The sequence below is a fragment of the Micropterus salmoides genome, unplaced genomic scaffold (genome assembly GCF_014851395.1).
Source record: "Micropterus salmoides isolate LMB-PRFRI ecotype aquatic unplaced genomic scaffold, ASM1485139v1 Ms_hic_scaffold_16, whole genome shotgun sequence".
Classification (NCBI taxonomy): Eukaryota; Metazoa; Chordata; class Actinopteri; order Centrarchiformes; family Centrarchidae; genus Micropterus; species Micropterus salmoides.
Window position 1 is genome coordinate 29,979,678 of NW_024040707.1, and position 23,546 is coordinate 30,003,223.

At 41.0% G+C, this 23,546-nt stretch overlaps 1 protein-coding gene across 2 annotated transcripts in view; it reads left to right on the forward strand.

Annotated features, from left to right (window-relative positions):
* The window catches only part of prex1 (phosphatidylinositol-3,4,5-trisphosphate-dependent Rac exchange factor 1), an 83,253-nt gene that overhangs the window by 15,691 nt on the left and 44,016 nt on the right, over positions 1 to 23,546 (forward strand). For both annotated transcript variants that reach the window (XM_038723369.1, XM_038723370.1), the window contains exons 2-10: positions 2,695 to 2,760; positions 3,629 to 3,751; positions 10,029 to 10,133; positions 12,940 to 13,041; positions 13,401 to 13,562; positions 16,797 to 16,930; positions 17,262 to 17,377; positions 19,770 to 19,919; positions 23,434 to 23,546. The exon at positions 23,434 to 23,546 is cut by the window's right edge and continues 35 nt beyond it. In XM_038723369.1, the coding sequence (XP_038579297.1) occupies positions 2,695 to 2,760; positions 3,629 to 3,751; positions 10,029 to 10,133; positions 12,940 to 13,041; positions 13,401 to 13,562; positions 16,797 to 16,930; positions 17,262 to 17,377; positions 19,770 to 19,919; positions 23,434 to 23,546 (1,071 nt within the window). The remainder of the gene's footprint in view (positions 1 to 2,694; positions 2,761 to 3,628; positions 3,752 to 10,028; positions 10,134 to 12,939; positions 13,042 to 13,400; positions 13,563 to 16,796; positions 16,931 to 17,261; positions 17,378 to 19,769; positions 19,920 to 23,433) is intronic.

Sequence of the window (23,546 nt, forward strand, 5' to 3'; positions counted from 1 at the left end):
TGACTCTGTTGAGGCTAGTGGCTCAGTAATGGTGGTGGACAGAGAAAAGCTTCCAGTTTTCTCTCCAAATAAACCTGTGTGCTTTGTGAGGGAATAATGAAGACAGCCAATACAGCCCTAAGTGAGAATGGCCATGTTGGGGCGAGATCTGGACTGTAAGTCCTTTCATCAATCCTCTCTGCTGATCCCCCTGTCACCACATCTGTGTGGCAGGAGTGAATCTTGCCTGGATGGTAGCTGTCTACGATGTCAAAGGATGACTCCAAAGTCTGGATAATTTAGATTTACCTCACACTCTGTTCCACCATTGTCCTTTTTCTCTTTTTGTTTTCATCCTTTGCCCCCTTTGCTCTCTCTTGCACACCCCCCGCTCTCACCCTCCCCTCCATCTGAAAGCAACTGAGGAAAAGCCTTATTTCCTGCCTCGTCTTGTCCTCTCTGCCAGGGAGCAATCTCTCACATGAGTGACTCCTCCAGTGGTCACGGCACAAGTTGCCATATGGGAGATTTAATTAGTGTACGCTTCAAGCACAATCAGCTCCCTCCCAAAACCAGTCAAGAACATGACGACTACTGCTTCCCTTTAATACTGGTCTTAATTAGCAACGTCGCAGCTCACTGCTAAAGACCTGCTTTCTAATTTGGTACAACTTACGCAAAAGCTAGTAAAGACGGGGGGAAAAGTGTTCAGTCTCTGAGGAAATAATATGATTGCTGCCTGGTTGGCTGGGTTCTATCTTTAGAGCAAATGTGTGATTACAAGTGTTAGTCTTTCATTATAGGCAAGTGACTTACTGTAAGTAATACATGTAGTAGGCTGATGTTATGTGTATGTCTGAATCGAGCGTGCAAAACGTATTCTATAAAGGGTTAGTTCACCCAAATTACAAAAAAACATACTTCCTTACTTGCATCTAGTGGTATCTAGCCATGCAACCATTTTGGGTTGCACAATGTTAAACATTTTCAGAAGGACCATTTCTTTTCCAATGAAATGTATTTGGAGTGGAAATCGCATCTTAATAGTTGAGTACCTACTAAAAAGTACCAATATTTAGCATCAAATGCTTTGTCAGAATCTTAAGCATTTTCATTTTTTAATTCTTTGATGTTTCTTATCTAATTTGGGAAACTTTTCTATATTTGTCTATTTCATTCCTCCTGTATTTCAAAATCCTTTATTTAAATTCTAAATGTATTGTAAATGGACTGTAATCATATAGCGCATTTCTAGTCTTCCCGACCACTCTCAAAGCACTTTACACTACCGTGCAAGGTGCCAATTGCAAATAAGACTGAAACCAACATTCATACACACACACTCACCCACCCACTTTGGGGTTCAGGATCTTGCTCAAGGACACTTTGACTATGCAGGCTGGACTGAACCACTGACCTTCTGATTAGTGGACGACCCACTCTAGCTCCTGAGCCACAGCTGCCCCAATTTAATTCTGATATACTGAGCAGTTTAGCATATTTTGTCATGTTCCTAAAACTAAGCCATAAACCCAAAAACATATTTGTTCTGAAACTCAGGAATGGTATTGACATGACAATGGTATTGACTTACTGGGACATTATTTATGGAAAGAAACATTGCTGTTGAATCTTTGTCATTGTATTTAGATCCATTGTATGGAGGTTGAGGCAGGAATTTACAACAGATTATCTCAAAACCTGAACAACCAAAACCAAAACTACTAGATACCACTAGTGACACTGACCCTTTAACAACAGTATGCAGGTGGGATGTAGCACTGATCATTGTGCTGCTTGTTTCATCATTGTAACTTTTGAGTGACAGGTGTGAATCCGCCTAAAGCTTAGAACAACAGCAGAGTCCTCCAGTAAGATTTTCAGAATCATTGTGCATTCATCATTGAACCCTGTGTTTTTTTTCACTTTGTAACACCTTTCATCCACGTGGCACGGTATCAGTTTCCCGACCTGAGGCGCTCAAATGCAGGCAGACACAATAACAGGAGCCTGCCAGATGAAGGAGGCTTCAGGAATAGAATTTTATTTGGTGGTTTGGGGATTCATATCTCCTCTATCCCTTTTTTTTTTTTTTAAGATTGTATTAGCATCTGGAGATCTGGAGATGACAGTCAGACTGAGGCAGGTTAAGCCTTTCAGACTCAGCTGATAGAGAATTGGGGAAGAGAGAATAAAAGAAACTGTTTGCAGATTCACTTCCCTTATCTTCACCATTCTTTTGTTCCAAATCAAGATTCTGATTGGCAGGCATGGACACACACACACACACAGAAATTGACAAAACTGCACACACAAGCAAAGCTCATCTTGACATGAGCCTATTATGGTCGGTAAAGTGGTGGTGATTTTTGCAGATGTCTTACAGCTGAATGCTCAGGTGCATTTGAAGATCCATACATCCATTCACTAACGAGTGAAAAACATGTCATATAGTAGAAAGTTCTGTATTATATAACGGCACAATTGTGACACGTCTATGCCTAGCACTATGAAAGACAATTTTCGTAAAGTATGTGAGTGTACATGTGACTGTCAAACATAAACGGACACTCCCAGACCACTCTTGGGATGTTCAAAACTCACTATGCTTATATTCTTATAGATGTAAATGTGTCAGCCCCCTGCCTTTGTCACCAATAAAGCACAATGCTTCTTTATTTTAAACCTTTGTTTGTTTGTTTGTTTTCTCTTCAGGCATTTTTGCACAGAATCAGACAAACTGCAGATGATCAACAGTGTCTCTCACCAGAACATGTCAAGGTATGACCGGCTTTTGAATCATTTGTTTTGTGCAGCCAAAAGTCCAAGCCTACAAGTCAGAATATCTGAAATGTTAGGCATTCTCAGATATAGATATTATTAGGGCTGACCCAGAATAGTTGAAGATGCGATGATTTGATAGGAGGAGCCTGATTTGACTCCCAGTCTCCCAATCCAATCTTGGCAAAGCCGTTATGAAACAAGGATCATGCCATTTTGGCATTGTCTGATTTTACATAGAGCCTGTTATGATATAAATATCAACATATAACGCTGTAAACAAACATGTGAAAAGAAAGAAAAAAATTGAATGTGCGTGAATAAATCCTAAATTGTAATCTTACCCTTAAGGTAGGTGTGGTAGAAGAGGGAGAGACACAGAGCAACAGCAGTGCTGGTGATGTTGAGAGAGTTGAGCGTGAACTTTGCGGGACATTAAAGTCATTTATCACCATTGATGAACCACAAAGAATAAAACAGTACTTGGAATAAACCTGCGAGGAACGTGAATGCAGTTGTCGGCGAGTCGGCAGACACGCACAACTCTGCTCAAGACCGGTGAATGGCAGGCAAGCCGAGCAGAGAGAACAGGGTCGGCAACAAGCCTGGGTTTAGCTGTAAATGTAAAGTGTAAGTTACAAAGAGTAATGAACAGAGACTACAGCAATTTGACAATTCTGATTCGACTTTGTAAATCCTTAGTCGGGTACAGCCCTAGATTTTATTAATGGATTTGCTTTATTTCCCCACATCCCCGTCCATCTGTTGGTCACTTCCTTGCTCTTTCCCCTCTCTTCCTTCCACCGTGCCTCTTTATCTCTTCCTTCCTCTGTATCCCCTCCCTTTTACATCATGCCCCTGTTTATAGATTCTGTTTTCAAATATTGAGGACATCCTGGAGTTGCACAAAGACGTGTTGTCTGCAGTGGAGGCCAGTCTGCAGCCGGAACCCCAGCTTCACCATGCCCTGGGACATGTGTTCCTCCAGTTTGTAAGTGCACGAGACACACAAAGACGCATAACACAACAGACAAGTTTCACGCATGATAAAACAAACATACAAGCTCTTTTCATGGGAGACCCGTAACCACAGATGCAGGGAAAGCGTGCAAAGCCGGCTGTGAAAGTACTCCTTAATTCTGTCTTTCTCACATGAAACCACCTTTCACCCCCCCTTTTCCAAACAGGCCCGCATCCTGTCATGCAAAAGAGTCACTCTTCCATCTATCCCCCTATATCTCATTCTGTGCAAGTTGCTCTCTCTGCCATCTCCTTCTTTATTCCCCCCATCCCTCCATCCGAAGATTCCTCTCCGCTCTGCGACACCCCTTCGACCCCTCTGCTCCCCTCCCCTCTGTTTGAACTCGTTTGGCCCCAGGGAACAAACAAAGAAGGGTCTGTGTCCGGGGAGGAAGAGATGGTGTGTCAGTCAGTGAGGGGACAATGCTTCTGCTGGTAGCACTCAATCCGAAGCTCCTTCTCTCTCTTTCTCTGTTTGTCTGTCTCTGATAAACTATCTTAAATTCACTTTCACTGATGCACAGAACACCACAGCTAGGTATTCCACATTGTTTAATAGGTCAGCATACAGGTCAGTGTTGCAGGACACAATTACAATCAAATTTTAGTTCCTCAATGACAGAAAGAAGATCTCAAGTGTTTGAGAGCCAATAAAACCACATGTTTCGGCCCCTTGTTTTTTTACTCAGGTTTAGCTTAATGTTACAGCCAAAAATCTGTAGATCTTTGAAATCCTCTGTAGTGAAATGATTCACTCAGTAATAATCTGTCCACTACCTGCTTGTGGCATATATTACATTGAATCTGTAGGTTGCTATTGAATTGGCTCATCAGCATGTGCCTTAACACGAGCGAGGCGTTATGGTAGCTGAGTGTCAGGGTGGCGAATTGATTAAATTCTTTCCCCCCATCGCTCTGTGAGTGAGACATAGAGGTCAGACTCAAACCAGTATTAGATATCAATTTCAGGATTGATGATGAGTCATAGCTATAAAGCAAAAGTCATTAAATGTTATCGTAGAATTGATATGATACATTTAAATCATTTTTCAGTTCTGTGGAATATTTGAAAAACTTCAACCAGATTGTAGATTGCAAATTGTAAGTGGAAGGTTGGTGATATTCTGTATTTTTGTGTATGTATGTACCAAAGCCAACAATCAACTGATTCTAACAAGTATTGCTATGTAGTCTGATACAATTTATTTCTCTGTGCCGTAGATCTCTGTCGTTGTCCAAAAAGTATTAAAGGACTTGTTAACATTTACCTGTGTAAAAACGATATGTTGTGGATTCAGGAGGGGTTAGATGTACGATTTCTCACAGTCACTTACTGGCTGGTTGCCTGGCTACCTCGCAATGACAAGACTCCAGGAAGTGACTGCGCATGGGCAAGAAATAGTTCACCACATAAACCATTGAAAAACCACAAGATGTTGTCTTTACACTTTGCTTTTTGTACAGTTTAAACAAACAAGATATAAAATTATAAAACAACAATTTTCTTTTGCTTTTGACAGAGTCATGTTAGCTGTTTCCTCGTTTCCAGTGTTTATGCCAAGCTAAGCTAAAAGGATGCTAGCTTAGGCTACATATTTGCTGTATAGAGATGAGAGTGCTATTGATCTACCTCCAACTCTCCGCAAAAATCGAACAAGGTCATTTCAGAAAACTATTCCTTGTTGCTGAACTAATTGCAATAATGTAACTCTAAAAGGAGGCATCTCTCTTTCTTTTGTCTGTATGTACACTTAGTGTGTATTGCTGAGGACCCATGATAATATGGTGCAATTTGGCCAGGTGGTGGCGCTTTAACAAACTTTACATTTTGGCCTGTAACTTTTGAAGCACAAGTCTCAGAAACAAAATCCGTTTTTCCTAATTTTCTCCCGGATTCTGTGGGTTCAGACAAACCTATCCGCATGCGTGATGCCCGTTTGCGTCTAGATTGATTTTCCACTATTTATAATTTTTTAACTTTCCTGTTTTTATTTTCTTACATCTTTGTCTGAAACACAGCACAACATACAGACAGAAGGACAGAAGAAGCTCTGGTAAACACCAGAGCAACATTGCGTGACTCATGGTCGGATAATGTGTGTCACCATGCGTCTTTCTGTTGGGGTTATGAGCTTCCTACACACACCACCATTATTCCTGCATATGGTGACTCTTTAATAATATAAAAAATGTCTTCAGTTATAATCATTAACAAAAAAATTACATTAATAAATACTTAAAATGTCCTTACATCTACTTATAACTTCATTATAGTGTGTTACAAACCATCTATTAAATGTTCATATATTGCTTATAAATGCTAAGTATGGGGACATTTAAGTGTTGTCCTGCATATTCATTACACTTCCCTATCCAACCCATGTCCTCTGTCTCCTTCAGCACTAACACCTCTCATCCAATCGTTTGGCCCCGTCTGGCGCCCTCCAGTCGTAGCCCTTGACCTCTACTAAAGGTCAACACCATGACTGGGACTTGATTAACCTCCCGCATTGTTCCACAAAACTGTCTGCCACTCACAGTTAGGGACGAAAAAGGGGAAGATTCATTGTTATTCAAAGTCAGGTGTTGCCAAGATGGCTTGGGAGGCTGCAGATGTAAAAAATAAAGTGCGCCAGTCTTTGATAAAGTAACCACAATTTTCCCAACATTGGTGTAGGACATTTTGAAGTAAACCAAAGTTAACGAAATAATATTTTTCTTACTAACTTGAAAATTATTACAAACTCTGCAAAGGTGAAAAGGTGACTCATGTTAGAGGAGAAATCAGAGACATCAATATTTGCTCTATTACTGAGAGTGTATGAGCACTGTGCAAGAAGCAACAGTCATGTCATTATGCACTTTCTGAACTACACCCATTATGCTTTGACTCTCTGTGATTCCTCAGTGTGTGATACTGCCCTCTAATCTAGCCTCCGGAATAACATTCCAATGACGGAGAATTCAAATAAAGACTTGTGTTTATCAAAGGGACAACCCAAGTCGAGTTATTCTCAGTACAACTGATGTCTTTCAGAGTAGTCCTGATGTTGAAAATGAACTATGAGGTTCACATTTTGGCCCTGGTAAGATATTTGGGTGCCTTTGAATTGACTATGTAGTTGTTGTTACCTGAGAAAAGGAAATACCTTGGGGTGGGCTTTGGTTGTAAACATAGCTGCAAAAAGGGAGCAGAAGGGTTCAATTGCAGATTGTGATTGAGAGCTGAAATGGTTATTTCAGGTTCAGCTACTGACTTGCCACCATGTCCAGGAGCATGTAAGTGTAAACTGATACACAGTGGCTACATTTAAATGTCCCTAAACACTCTCTTAATAGTGTTACCATTTAGTTTAGTTTAACCTTGTGTTTTTAGCTTGATGTGTGTGTGTGTGTGTGTGTGTGTGTCTCTCTCTCTCTCGATCTCTCGATCTCTCTCTCTCGATCTAACTCGCCTCGACTCCCCTCCTCCGCTTTCCATTGCCCATTGTACCCCATCAATGTAGCTGGTCGTCATAGCAATGGCACATGAAACTGCCAATATTTGAAATCTACACAGTTGATTTCTCACCTAAAACTTCTCATAAGTGGATTTAGTGATGAAATAGCGTAAATTGTAAAATATAAAACACTTGCCCCTGTCTGGCGCAGTGACAATGCTATATAATATTATATAATAAATATATAATAGTGACAATTCTCTCTGACCAATCAGTCACAGAATCAGTGGTCTGCAGTGTTTTCATGTCACCTTATGGTATTGCCTCAGCTAGACTCTGGTACCAGGTACAACTTTTCCCCAAGGGAAAACTAAAAAAGGTACCATGTGGTGGAAAAGGGCCCAGAGTGACATTTTAACACTACAAATTGTGTGCAGTCTCCATCAACTGCTTTGTAAAGCATACCATGAAGTTCGCCAGTGTGTTTTCCAACAAAAGAAGCTGCAAAATCCACATTCACTCACTTCATTGCAAAGTATACACATACTGTATTTGACGTTTGATACAGTTGGCCAACCAACACAGTTTGTTCTCAGAGGATGTTGCATTGTGCTGTCGATAAAACAAGTGCTAATGTGAGTTATAAAGCCCCCTTACCTCTTGGAAAATACTACATTACTCATTTTAAATCATCACTAAATTGTACAGAACAGAAACAGTAACCAATGACATAATGAAGTCTGTAAGATAGAAACAATGCATTTTGTTAAATGTAACATGATTTTGAGTAGATGAGCAGAAACATTCAGAAACAACAATATAGTCCCTGATCCACATTATCTAACATTTGCATTTACACATGAACAAATAGACTAACAATGTACATTTACAAGTCTTGGCCCCCTCCTGTGCTCTCCTCGTCTAGCTGTGTTGTGTATTAACTCAGTTTGACAGTATCTGGGGTTTCACCCCATATGCTAGCCCAGCTGTTGCTCCCAGTGGTACTTTAAACTAGAACCCCCTGCCAAACGTGGCTTCGGGTGTGTTTGTGTTCCTGCCTGCCTGTGTGGTTAAAAACTGCCCACCGTTTACACTGTGCTGTACATATCTACAAAGGATTTTCAGCTCCTTCTGGTCAAGGGAATGGGGTTGAGCAGAGACAGAGTTCTATAAAAAGAGCTTTGTTTGGCTGCTTCTGTCACCACTGCTAGGTTACCATGTAAAACAGACACATGCACTCAGCAGTGACATTTTGTGTAGTGTAAGTTTGTATGTGGGAGTAAAACCACATTTGGACATCTGTACCTGTACAAGATACTGGCTTAATACCCCTTTTGTATAATTAAAGGTGTCATAAATTATAATTTTAAGGAATTCATAAAAGTATTGAAAGATGCTATAAAACTCTTTATCAAATCAAATCGAGTTTATTGTCATTTACACGGCCATACACAGTACAATGGCTAGTGAAATTCTTCTCTGCATTGAACCCATCCCAAGTATTAGGAGCTATGGGCAGCCACTGGACAGCGCCCAGGGACCAACTTCAATTCTAAGCCAGTTCCTTGGTCAAGGGCACTGACATCAGAATTTGCCTGATTGGTCTCAGTAACTGGATATTGACTAATGCTTTATAGCATTACGGCCGAGCCAGCTTTAAATGCACAGCCTTTGGGCAGTAGAATTTCAGTTAAGGTGTAAAGCGGTATCCGAGCACCTGAAGTTTTGGATTACACTTACAAGGCTGTTTCAGGTGACAGTTTCAGTTTCTAGACCTCAAGCTTAGGCCCCACCATGCACATGGTTTCACATCCCAGTTACTCTAGCATAGTTAAGAATACACACTAGGCTTCAATAAGCTTCAGGGTGTAATTTCATTTGCAGCAGTGAAATTGTGTATACATCGTTGTCTATAGTATGCTGCATGAATAATGCATTTCAAGCTACAGTATATTCACTTACCCAAGTGTTGTATTACACATTGTAAAGAAACCTAAATGGCAGCTCAAAAAAAAAGATTCCTTTTTGTCTTGTTGCACAGTGTGAAGCGATCACATAGGAAAAACAAGAAGTGTTGGCATGCTATTTTTTCCACTATGATGTAGACTACTTTGAAAAAGAGAAGTGTGACAAAAAAAGTTGATAATTACTAGCGCAGAACGAACAATACGGCACACAAAACTGTTAGTAGTTAGGGGCACAAAAAGGGTAAGTAATGCTCAACTAGTCATGAGGGAATTAAAGAGATTACTTGGCAACTACGCGCATAATGTATCACTTTTACTCAGTGGTGCAAACAAAGAGGAACCAATGATTAAGTAATGAGTAATTACATACTCATTACTAGTTTTGTGCTGCTCAGTGACTGATTTGACGTTATTCAGGAACTTGTGTAGGAGAAAGTTGTCAGTATGTCGATGTACAGAGATTTGTCATTAATATAGTCTCTCTCAGTCTGTTCTCTAGTAACTCTCCATTCTCTCCATTATCATTTATACAGTCCTCCATTCTGAAACATTCAGGAATCGACCTATTAACAATTAATTAATTCCTGAGTCCTTTCCTGAGTCGTTCCTCACTTGTTCTTCAGTAACTATGTACAATTTAGTTTACCCTATTGTGAAGTGTTACCACTGAATCTCATTAGACCGTAGTAACTGGGGCCTTCTCCCCGGTTTCTGTTGTGCACTGTCAATCTTCCTCTTGTCAGTTGTCTCAGTGGAGTCCTTAAGGCTGCCAGCTAGCCAGCAAACTATGGTATTGTGTTCCTGGTCTGCAATCCTGACCTGTGTTTTTCTCCTGCTGCAGAAGGCGAGTTTCTCGGTGTACGGCGAGTACTGCAGTAACCATGAAAAGGCTTTGCGACTTCTCATGGAGCTAAACAAGATCCCAAATATCCGGACCTTCCTGCTGGTAAGTCACCACAGTTCTTCCTCTCTGCCTTTTCTTCCCCTTGTTTCTCCTCAAGTAATTGTTGAACTTGTCTTTCTTCTGCATTATTATGGGTTTCCTTCCTCTCCCACTATGACTCATATTTCTCTCCTCTTAATTATGTAAAACAAAGCATTAATCAATTTCATTATTTCGTATAATTTCCTCTAGTTGTGATCAGACTTGTGTTTGTCCACATAACGCTCTCACCTTATTCTCTTTCCTGGCATCTTTACTACCGTCTTCCTATGTCTTTCCTCCTTTCGCTTCATCTATCCATCCTCCTCCTCCATTTTCCGTCCATCGTATCACTTCCATTTCCATGTTAACAAATAAACACAGGCCAGAAACCATAACAAGGTCAGAGGGTTCTTCCTGCCTGGACGGGATGCAACCACCATCAGGGTCATTTTTTTGTCACTCTTGTAGTGTTTTCCGCTGCCGGCTCTTTCTGTGTGCCCAAATCTTTGGGCCCTGGACAATAGACGGGGCCTTTGAGCAGAGGCTGACCAATGAAATCATCTGCAGATTTTGGTCCAGCCAGCTGTGGAGTGTTGGCAGCCTTTTTGGGATTGGCCGAAAGATCTGAGGCCGCTGCCTGATGGTTTGCTTCCATGGCATTATTCTGACCCACTGGAAACAGTGGGATCGGAGTGTGGCTCTGTGCTTTGGCTTTTTTGCTTCTCGTGGCCCAGTCGTGCAGTGGTTAATTGGTTAGGTCTTATGCGACATTGATGCTCCCAAAGTAAAATCACTACACAACATCTGGTTTTGTATTAAAGCAGCTGTCAGACCTGTTCGGTATAATCTCAAATATTGGGCTACCCCTCATGTTTTGTGTAGCAACCATAGTAACAAGACTGGGTCCGTCAAATTTAGACAAAACAAAGCATAATCTGTTTAAGATATGTTGACATAGCAAAGAAAATATGCAGTTTTTTATTTTGTAGAATAGAAGAGGATAAAGATTAAAAGTTTTTCAGTTCTTGAAGTGGGTACCATTACAAATCGTTGTCATAGTGGTTAATGGCAGTGTGAATTGCCATTGGCTTCTTTTCATCTGTGTTTAATTCCAGTGGAATTGTTTCCTGGATTAAACACTTTTTATGATAATTGAATCACACAATGGAGAGCGCTTCTGAAATTGTATGTAGAAATGAAGTGTTAATTGAGAAGAGAGAAGTGAAGTGAAATCAAAAGGAGGTCAGAGTGAAGAGCAGAGGGAATTCTGGCTTTAGGCTGGCAGATTACAAATTAGCAGAAGATGAGAGGAAAGAAGAAAAGGAAGTCAGGGAAGACTTGGATAGAAATGGGTGTGTGGAAGAGAAAAACATTAGTATTAATACATTGGGGATCTGTGGAACGCCAAAGTTTTACAGTCATGATCAGTTTGCATTTTTATTGAAAATTTTTCCGTCAAAAATACGGCACTACCCTCACCATCCTCGCCTGCTCAGTGTACAGTTGAAAGGAATTGCCACGTGATTATAATGCTCTAAACTGATCTCCTGCCTTCTTTCCCACTTGAGAACACTCAAGTGGTTTATCTCCATTGCTGCTTTTCAGCTTTCATCCCATCCCATGAGGTCACAGCATACTGCCTTAGTTCCCTACAAAATACAAGACATAGAGAAACAATGGCTCTAACTATAAGCCCCCCCCCTTCTGAAATGGTTCTTTGGGGAGGAGGAGAAGGCATTTTAGAGGTTTCTCAGTGATCCTTTTGTTGAAAAGCGTGGATATTTTGGACGGATTTTCAGTGGCCCAGAAATATAGTTTAGTTACAGACAGAGTTGTGTGTCTACAGAAGTCAGCTTAAAATGACACTGAGGTATTTTGGTTTTAATCTCCTGTCTGTTGCTTTCCTGTAAGAGAAGCTACCAACAGAGCTGATGCATTAATAGGAATTAAAATGCTAATATAAAAACATCTTAAATAGCATATATGTAAAAAAAGAAAAAAAAAAGCTATAGATATATGAATCTTCCTAAATCTCAAAATGTGGCTGAAACAGACTAGGGAGTGTTTTTGCCAATAATTAAACACCAGAGAAATAAAGCTTTGACAGGATGTGGTCATTAGTGGTAAAGGTTTTCCACCAACTGCAGCTGTTGTGGTTTCGACTTACTAAAACTGCGGTTGTGCATACAGGTTAAATAGCTAACAGTAATAATAAAAAATAAAGCAATACACATATGGAATGTGTGCCACACCTAAGGCTTTGCTCCTAGGTACACCGAGACGGACTACTTCTATTGCACCTGGACCTGTTATAGATCTGCTGTCAGTGCAACAGACTGTGACTGAATGGAAATGATCACAATAGTCAATTAAAGTCTGTTTATTGCTGAAAAAACGCACGAGGCATGAGACAGCAACAGCTGCAAATGCTCTAAAATAGTTTTTTTAGACAGGTGCTGTCTTAATTTTTTAGGCAGTAGATTTGGAAAAGTTAAATGGACATCTCTACTGTGGAAAGTCACTTGCTAACAGGAAGTAAAGCTAAAGATTTAGTTGGATTCTGCTGGATCAGCAGCACATTTTCTTGTCTAATTTTTTTTTTTTACACAAGCGCTTTTAACATACCCATCAGTTTGTAAATGTATAGTGTGTAATGTGCAATTACTGATAAAATGTTGTCCTTTTATTTCCAAACTCTTACTGTATACTGCCATTTCAGGCAGAATCTCTTTTTCATGTCCGACTACACACATTATCCTTCCATTTTCAAATATTTAATTGGTGTACATTGGTGTGTAATATAGTTATATTTGTGTTACTTCTTCAGCACTGTATGCTTCTTGGAGGGAAGAAAAGCACAGATGTTCCTCTGGAGGGCTACCTCCTCAGCCCCATTCAGAGGATCTGCAAGTACCCTCTGCTGCTGAAGGTACTATAAACTGCTTCACTAGTGTCATGATGCTACTAGCTTTGTTTGATATATCACAGCCTGCTCATGCAATCTAAAAAACATACAAACAATAGCTACATCAGAAACATTTTTACAGATCATAATGTATCCGTGTTGATCAACATTTATTTGGTAAGACATTTTGGAGCCAAAAATGTCTTACCAAGGGTTTCAAGTATTTTCAACAACTTCATTTGGGACTTGTGTAGAAGAGGTTGTTCTAACTAAAGGTCACAGAATACTTTATGCCCCTCTAAGACTGAAATGTTGTTATTAGTGTGCCTGCTTCTGGAAATTCGACAGATTATGTTTTAGCCCACCTCCTTTCCCCAACGTAGGAACTGTTAAAGCGGACCCCAAAGAAGCACGCTGACTATCCTGCAGTGGAAGAGGCTCTGCAAGCCATGAAGGCTGTCTGCTCCAACATCAATGAGACCAAGAGGCAGATGGAGAAACTGGAGGCTCTCGAACAGCTGCAGTCCCACATTGAGGGCTGGGAGGTGAGAGCAAGAAGGACAGAGTGACGGGGAATGACAAAGGGTCAGGGAGAAGAGTAGAGATGAGGTCATGAGGAGACTTGGGTGTCATAAGGAGGCAAGATAGAAGTCAATTAAAAAGGAAAAGCGCTAATGCTTGCTTGAGAGCTGAAACCTTGAGAGCTGAAAGATGGTGACACAACAGTGAAGGGTTGTGCTTTGACATTTAGAGGGTAAAGATTGAAGGAAAGAAACATGTACTTGTTTTAGAGCATCCTGAAATGCAACACATTTTTTGATTTGTACGAGATTTCTGTAAAAGAAAAAAAATCCATTAACATGACATAAAGCCTGCCAGCCAGACCTTTTTTTTTTTTTTTTTTTTTTTAAGAAATACCCCAACCACCACAGTCTCCATCGATCTTAAGAGTTAAGCAATAATGTCGCCAAATTACTGCTCTGGGCACAGGGGCCACGGACGGGGCTTGGGAGCCGAACGAAGGCTCCAGTGCATTTTTCACGCCTCCCTCAACCACCACAACAGAGGCCTTGTCTTAGCAGGCACCATTGGACAATCCACCCACAGAGGGTGCCAATGGGGTGCCAACGGGCATACTGCCCAATCAGAGGAGACATAGGAAGCAGAGCTCTAGTCTCACATGTACTGGGAGGGTTGTGGGAAGGGACCTTTGGAGTGGGGAGAAGAAGAAAACTGAAGGATGGAACCAGAGAGTGGGCCCCACTGGGACATCCCACTATGTGCTTGCCAAAACAGACCCCCTTTTCCCTTTCCCTCAGACAAAACCATTTGACCCTGATAATTGTCCACCACAACAGCAGTGGTTACAGCATGGTTATTTAGCTCGGGTAAATTGACAGTAAACGACCATGCAGAGTATTTTTTCTGGTCCCCCTTGTGATGAACAATCAATTATGTGTGTTTCTTTCTATTCCATGGTTTGCGCATTAGCCACCATTATGTCCCCTGGGCTTTATTTTATGTCTCAAGTATAACCCAAGACCGCAACAAATAGCACTGAAGCAATTACCCAGTGAAGTGATCAGAAGAAGAAGAAAAAGGATTCAATGATTTTGATAATGGATTAGAATTCAAATTTTTCAAGCAAAGTTACGATTTTCATGTTCCAGGTTTTCAAATATGAGGACTTGCTGCGTCTCTGTTTTATACCATTTAAAATGAATACCCCCCCCCCCCCCCCCCACCCAAGAGTCTTCAACCTTACAGTAAATATCTCTCTCTTCTTTCCTCTCTCCAGCCACCCCTAAGGCTAATCACATCCACCCCTAATGGAAGTGGACGCCAGTAGTGCCGAATCAGGCCTAGACGCATTACCGCTGCTCAGATACGCTGTGCACATGGACACGCGCATATACACATAAACCACCACCACGTGTTCTTATACTTGCATACATACACATACATTATAATTCAATTCAAATTAGCTTTATTGGCATGAATGTGTAACAACAATATTGCCAAAGCATCATACAAACTACATAAGAACAATCAACCCTCTACATTATAATATCATAACATCACAACACACACTGCAAGACATGCGTGCATGTGCGTCCATAGTTACAAGCATGGCCTCTGGATTCTTATACGCTCCTACACACACACCCGTGCCCACCCCCACCTCAGCTTAGTGCAGTTAACATGAGGTTGAATCGATTGTCTGAAACTGGATCCCCTACCCAGACCATGTCGGTATGCATCTTAAGAAAAGCTCAGAGAATCATCTTTCTCTCTGTGAACTCTGGAGCGATGACCATCCATCATAAATATATACTCATGGGAATCAATTATGGACGCTTGAGAGTGGGTGTGGCCTGACGGGGGCTTTCCACAGGTCTCTGGTGGACCCATGTTAGAAACATCAAAGACAACAGTGAAGTCCAAATCTGATGTATGTGTGTGACTGTGGGGATGCAGTGGTGGTGTGTGTGTGTCCACACATTGGTGTGTTTAGTTCCAGATGATTTGGAGAGGAATGATCCTTATAAGAATGAGTAATGAGATGTCTTTTAACTTTAGTATTGTTTTATTTTCTGGTTGACAGCTTTGGTGAACAGCATGTATACTCCCTCCTGCTCACAGACTCTAGAAAGTTATCCATGTTAAATTAAATTCTTTGTTATTTACTTGGTTGTTTGAATTTTGAGAGTTAGAAATTGTTTCTGCTGTAAAGGACAGTGTGTCAGTGTGTCCTTTGCACTGCTCCGTAAAGTGAAAAGGTTCTTTCGGTTTTAACAGGTAGTGGTGAATTTAGTAGTGGACGAGAAGCTGCTTTTAAGAAGGTCTTGATCACATCCCGTGAAAGTTGTAGGTTGCAAGTAACGTTATAAATCTCCATGAATGAGTACAGTGTAGCTGACTGGGCTTTTATATAATTTTGCATTTTACATTTCCCCTTGACATGTCCAGATACAAAGCATTTAATCAGGTTTCACTGCAGGATTTAGAATAAGGATTAAACACTTCCAGCTACAGTCCTTTTACTATGTCACAAGTCAGGTATTTCCTTTCTCTATGCATATACAACAGTAGGTTGGGTACAGGCATTTATTTGTAGCTTGCATGTACATGTGCTTACACCCTGAGATGTAATGAATAAAACCACTTTGTTTGTTCTTAAAACAAGAGTTCCAGAGGAAACTACATGTAGGCCTAGGTAACAGTTTTGCAGCGCTGCCCTGACACTTTAGTGTGTAGTGCTTCCAATTAACTTACACAGGAATTTGCTAAAAGCTCCAGTTCGTGACAACCCTGCAGTAGAGTTGTTAAGCTCTCTGGTTACGATGTGTTGACAGCACTAAGGCTAACTGTCCTGGCAGTGAACAGTGTGCAGTTAATAGTTTTGCATTGGGCGTAAATTGAAGTTGGGTGGGGGGGCAGCTGTGTTTTCTCTTTCCCATCATTGTCGATAGAATGAAAACAAATTGTTCACAATGTCAAAGTTGAATTTCATATTGTTTCACTGAGGTTGTGAACTCTTCAAGTTTTGAAACAGATAACAATGTTTTCTTCGCAGCCTCCAATTTTAGACTGAAGATGCTATCAGAGTGTCTATGCTCAGCTTATGGTTGCAGCACATGACCGCCAAGAATGTGGAAAAGACAAATGGCTCTGTACATGATGGATAAACTTCCCGTCTTCAGTTGTGTAACTCGTACTGTTGTCACAATAATAATGTCAGCAGCTAATGTCCTTTTCAATCTTTGTTTTTTCTTCAGGGAACCAACCTGACAGATATATGCACAGAGTTGCTGCTTCATGGGAATCTCCTTAAAATCTCCGCAGGCAATATCCAGGAACGTGTCTTCTTCCTGTTCGACAACCTTTTGGTGTACTGTAAGAGGAAGTCCAGGTGAGATATGCAACTTCGGGACAGCTATACAGGAGCTTCCACAATAGAGTAGTCAATGGAGGAGGAACAGAAAACATTCAAGAGTATCTTCACCACTGAAAAGAAGCTAGATGTGGAAAATTGGAGCAAATATCCACATCACGTTTGTGTAGAAAGGTTTAAAGTATGAAAGCAAAACAAAAACAACTACATGCGTCTCCCTCTCACGTGGCTGTGTCTGAATGAATGTGCATCTGTAACAGACAGACGTTTTTGTTTTTTTCCCTGTGGCACTGGCATCAACGGATGTTTTTCCTGCTGAGTGTAACCACAGTGTTTTCACATTACCTAGGGTTTCTGGAAAGAAGTCCACCAAGAGGACCAAGTCTATCAACGGGCCCCTCTATGTGTTCAGAGGCCGAATCAACACTGAGGTGATGGAGGTGGAAAATGTGGAAGATGGAACAGGTTTGTGTTTGCCCAGCAGCGTTACCTTTGGACACTGTCTGTATGTCCATTCATGCTACTCTCCCAGGGCATTTGTGTAACTGCTATGTTACCCAAGGTGTTGATTTGCTTACTTTGATTTCCCAGGTAATATAGAAAATCACATTTATACAATAACAGTGCTCATTTTTCTTTTTACATCTTAGTTCATGAAACTGTGTCATTTAGAAACTGGTTGTTGGATCTGAATAAGGCACTTGTTGACAGTTTGGGTGGAGTATCATACTTGCACCTAGTTTCATACAGGATGTAGCTCGCAACCTCATATACCACCTTTTGATGTCAGCTTTTCAGAAATGGGCTGAGGTGTTGATATAAATCTGAAGTGCAAAAGCAACCCCTAGCTAGGTGATAACCAATGCGAGAGCACGTCAAGTTGGAGATACTGTGCCAAAGATAAACGACTCATCTGTGGGCATGTTGTGATATGGTCGTCACTCAGCTCGTTTTGCTATTGTGGTTGGTATACGCTGTCTGCTGGTGTAGAAACTTTGTCTTCCTCTCGCTCACATGTTTCCTCTTTTTTTTCTTTCTGTGCTGGCAGAATATTTTGCAAGCTCACATGACCTTTTTTTTTGCATGTTGGCTGCTGGCGGTCACATTTAGGCTGCTGAAGGGAAAACCACAAAGAAAAACATGCCTTATTCGCAGAACTAAGGGGTCCCACATTGAAAATGCGTACATACGTGAGCTCGCGGAACACAGATTATATGATTACTAAGTGTAAAAGATCAAAATGTGCAAGTATTTGTGGTTATCTGCTGAAAGCTTAAATGGAAACATTGATTTTCTATTGCAAATATTATGCAGTTTACCCAAATTTCATAAACTATACACAGTAAATTACAACCTTAGGTAACACAGTCAAAGATGCTGTTCAATTGATTTTATTGTTTCCATTTTACATCCAAAAGAGACCCCACACAATAGTATATGTCCACACCTGCTCTCCCAGATCAGCAGGAACTGCTCCCTGTGGGGCCTGAAGGTTCAGATCTATTTATATTACCTTTGAGTGTGAGACTAATGCACCCCATTACCAGTGGCCATTCATTATTCAGTAGCGGCTCACCTGCAGCTAAATGGATGATAAAATTAGAAAGGGGTACGAGGAGAGATTTTGTTGAGTCAGTGGAAAGATGGTCTTGTACTGCTCTCATGGTGCATCATGTTTGTTATTTTATTTGGCTTGTAAATCATTGCTCAAGTAGTAAATCCTCTTTAGAGATAACTTTAATGTTAAACCTGCAGTGTGTAACCTTTGTCTGCCCTTCTGGCAGTGAGAGTAATTACACTACAAACACTGTTGACGTGTGCTTATGATGGATGCCTACAGGTGAGCTTGCCTCAGGCTCGTGTTCAGAAATAGTTACAAAAATACAGAGACATTTCCAAGAAAATAATCCATTATTTAGGAAAAGTAAATGTAATATGTAGTAGCTGCATAGCCTACTGCAAATATTTAACAAACACCAACCTGTCCCAGAGCGTTAACTTGTCACATCTTTTTTCTCTCATCTCTTTCTAACGAAGACAAGTTACACCAATGGGTATCCGTTTTGTCCTCATAGTAACCAGTAAACAGTTCTCAATAATAAACTTCATCTCCAATGGACCTTGTTTTTTTTTTTTTAATACAATGATGGCGATCGTGGGTTGCTCTCCCCTTCAGCTCTGACAAACCAATCATTGCTTTTTGGCACCACATAATTACAGGTGTGCCAGGGAGGGAATGTCGCCACAGACACCAGGTTAAAAAACTTTGGTATACTGCAAATACAGGGAGATTTACCTAGGGTGATTGGCAGGGATTATTGTTATTATATATCATAAATTCTATGATGTACGGTGTACTTTTTGGTTGTACTTTTACCCGTTAAAGCACCTTGGCCAAACTTTGTTGTTTTATGTGTGCTATATAAATAAAGTTGATATTGACAGGCTTAACCGGCATTGTGTGAACTTTTGGCAAGGGCTTGAATGTGGCTTTAACTTATATTACGTGTTTACAAGTATAATTTACTCTCATTACTTCCTTTATGTACCACTTAACATTGTGTGTGTGTGTGTGTGTGTGTGTGTGGTTTTTGTCTCTTGTCTCATTTGGTTTAATGCTTAAATACAATATGAGAACAAGAAGAGACAACAAGAAACAAGGTCAAAAAAAACAGGGAACCAGAAACATAATTTGCAGTAATACATTTTGTTTTAATTAGATGGTTTGTTTTAAGTATTTCCCTAAATCTTAAAGGATATTCCTATATAGGCTTGATATATTGAAAATGATGATCGTCATTCATAATGATCCGACCCCTCGCTCATTTAAAAAAAGATAAATTTTTTTGCCTTGCAGCGGACTATCACAGCAACAACTACACAGTGACGAATGGCTGGAAGATCCACAACACTGCTAAAAACAAGTGGTTTGTCTGCATGGCCAGAAATCCAGAGGACAAGCAGAAGTGGCTGGACGCCATCTTGAGGGAGCGGGAGCAGAGAGAGAGTGAGTGACACTTTTTTTAAAGGACATTTTTATGGCACTTCTGGTTTAGCGGACTGATGGAGCACAACCAGAAATCATCCAGTTTATGAGGTCCCTTCGTGGAAAAATTCACATGTTTTTGTAATCTTGCTTAGAAAGAAATGGCCCCACCAACCATGTTTTACAAGAGAACCTTTTCTGAGCAGTTATTTATTTATTTCATACTTAATGTTTCACAAGATCATTATATGAAGAACAGTCTGTATTTTAATATACATCTCAGAGAGGTGCTGATTCAACTCCATGGTCATTTAGGAGACTGCAGTTTGTGCATGAACTGCATTATGTTAAACTGACAGGTATTTCAGTTATTTTGTCCACCCCATTTATATCAATGAGGGTAGGCTAATTAACAGAAATACAGTCCCAACAGCACCACAAACTACACCTTTCAACACGATCATAAAGTTGAACCATCACCGCACTAAAACAGTTTCAACAAAAGCTGAACAGTATTACCTGCATGAAGGTAGGATGTATTGCAGAGGATATATTGACTGTCGTATCATACTGCATGAGTTTTAACTTGGTTTACCTAAAAACTAGCAAGTGAGTGTGAAGGAGTACCTCCTGCTCCTCTTTTGTGCTGCATGCTCATTGCAGTGATGAGCTGCACTTCCCAGAGATCGCCTGTTAATGAAATAGTTTGGCCAATACTGGGTCTGTCCTTGGAAACACATTTTATGGGTGCCAGTTTTGGCCTTTCCATTCCTGATTTGTAGATGTCGTCGTGCGTGTGTGTGTCTGTGAGGCCTTTTCTGCTGTTTTGTTGCTGTTCTGCACCCGCTGTATGTTGCCCTACATGTTGGTGTCACCTTATATTCAAAAACTATCTAGGCTTCCTCAGCTGGCTCACAATAATGACTGTGGATGTGCTTATGACCTGGATACAGTGTCTGTGTCCTACGGTTATGTCCCACCTTGAATAGGCTGCCTGCCTTTGTTTTGGAAATGGAGGCTTAGGTGACATGACGTTTAGAGGTAGCCTCGTTGGCCTGTGCACTAAGGAGAGGCTGCTACAACAGTCTATTCTTCACATGAAAATAAAAACAATGCTGCAGAGGTATCTGACTAATCAAAGTCACAAACACCAGATATGCTAAAAATAGAAAAGCATTCACTTATCAAGGAAGTGAAACGGATTTGATGATTTGAGATTGATTAGTACTGTAAACTGATATTCTTGTTGCTCCTTAAGTTGTTTTCCCTCCATTGTCCCTCTTTTGCCTTAAAACAAGCCACCTGTCTTTGTTATGTTGTGTGCATTAGACAGTGTGAAAGGCTTTAACCAGCTTTGGGGTGGTACACAACGGGTCACCTGATAGCATTGAGGGTTAAAATTCAAAACTGAAACCCTGAAGCTATCTGAAAATGTCAGAATGCTCAAAGGTATAGCTGCACGAGTACATCTGTCAGCATAAACCCTTGTATTATTGTAAATTAGTCTTTTTTGTTTTATTAAATAAGTATCCACTACAGAGTTTGATGTCGTCAGCTGATCTTGTGATGAAAGGATTTCAGTCTGCAAATAAGTCTGAAGGGCTGTGCTGCAGCTTGAGGTGTTAAGTTTCAACCCGGCGGAAATTGCCCTGAGGCTAACAGATGCCAGATCAGTCACAGTGCCCAGTTTCCTCACACTCTCCCATTCTGTTACCCACTCTATAGCATACCCTGCTCTCAGTGTTCTTACCTTTCTCTCAGCCGCTTTACTACAGTCTAGACAGCTACATGATCAAGTTTTACTGCAAAAAAAAAAAAAATCCTAGCAATGTTTTTTTTCCACTTCTCCTTCATGCATGCCTCGTCCCGACACGCCTTGTTTGGTCCTTCCCTCTGAACCCTCACAAAACACTTTCATTGTTTAACAACTGCCAGCTGGAGGTGTTTTGCCTTATCACTGTTTTCATGTGAAGTTTAGGGATAATGCATGGGTCAGATACGATTGGGTATTTGCTTGTGCCTGTGAGCGCAGGAAGACGAAGAGCAGCACAAGACAAACTCTGACAGCTGGATCAGAAGCTGAGGGGCCTCTGCACCGGACAGGCCCCGTCTGTTGTTCAATGACACTCATTGTTTAGTCCTACTCCAGCTGCTGTCAGATGTAATTTAACCCCACCTCTATCACAGGCTGTCAGTGCAGAACTCCAAAGACTCAACTGGAAAACCGGATTAAAGAGTTAGCCGTGTAACTTCATACATTGTTTATCTCATCCATCTCTCTTCCATTCAGTTAGTCAGACTTCCACCCCAAACCTTGTCACTCAGCTTTCTAGCCTCAGATGCTAAGTTGCATAATACAGCATAATATACAGCATAGAGAGTCAAAACATATTAAGGACTCTGACACTCAAAGCTTACCACAAAGTGCTAATAACAAAGGCTAACTTATCAAATGTCTTCTGCATATTTTAAAGATGAAGTCATTGCAAAGGCTGCAGCCAAATACCAGCTGACTGCCAACATGCACATACGCTCTGGGGCTGCATGAGAGGAAATAAGTCAGTAGCTTGTATTTACTGTCCAAAAAACATCACAGGAAGACAAACAAAATTACCTACCGTCTTCAAGCCAAAAAGATGAGAAGCGGCACTAATTGGGTGAAGTCACTGATTTGCTGGGCCGAGTAGCCAGTCAGGAAGGTTCTCTGGCACGATGCTAAACAACAGCTGATTGTCAACTTGTATGCGTCTGCGCCCTAAGAGAAAGCAAGGTGGTTAACAAGTGACAAAGATCCCAAGTTGGATATGTTTCCAGGTGTCAAGCGTGTTGCGATGCACAAACCTGAATACTTTATAGTCCCGTTCAGCAGCTTGGTGCGACTCTCAGTAGTTAAGCAGCTTAGGGAGGCGCAGTGCTGCAAAGTTGAGTTACCCGAGTCAGAAAGTCTCACAGTGCGGTTCAGAAGTTCGTCAAACCCCACCATTATGTTAAGCAGCTTAAACAGTGTACTCCCTGGTGAGGTTTTACTGGGCTAGCAGGCATTATAATGGGCCCTCACATGTTCTGCTTTACAGTAGAGGAATAATAGTTCACAAACCAACACAGAAACAAAATAAAGATCACTCTGCCCTCCTGAACTTTACTTACTCTAAAGACTTGTCAAGGAGATATTAACATCTGGGTTTGTTTCAGAAGGTTGTGGCAGACCCGAGCTGCCATTCTCTGTTCCTGGCTTCATTCCAAGTGCACAATACCAGAACACAACCGGACAGTCCAAGCAAAGGCTCAGTTGTCTCTTCTAACAACACCATGACAGCCTTGGCCTCTTGGTTCTGATATGTGTAGATGGATGTGGAGAGCAAGTAGAAATTTGTGTGCCGTAATGGATCTGCTGTACTGTTCTTGGCATTTTGACACAGTCACCGATGGGCTGAGATTTAGTCACTTTTTTATGTAAAAGTTTCTGTCCCATTCACTTGATGGTAAGGATGACACATCCACTCGGGTCTGACTTGTTTTTCTCTTTTGTTTTTAGGTCTCAAACTTGGAATGGAGCGGGATGCCTACGTGATGATCGCCGAGAAGGGGGAGAAGCTCTACCACATGATGATGACCAAGAGTCGGCACCTGATTAAGGATAGACGCAGG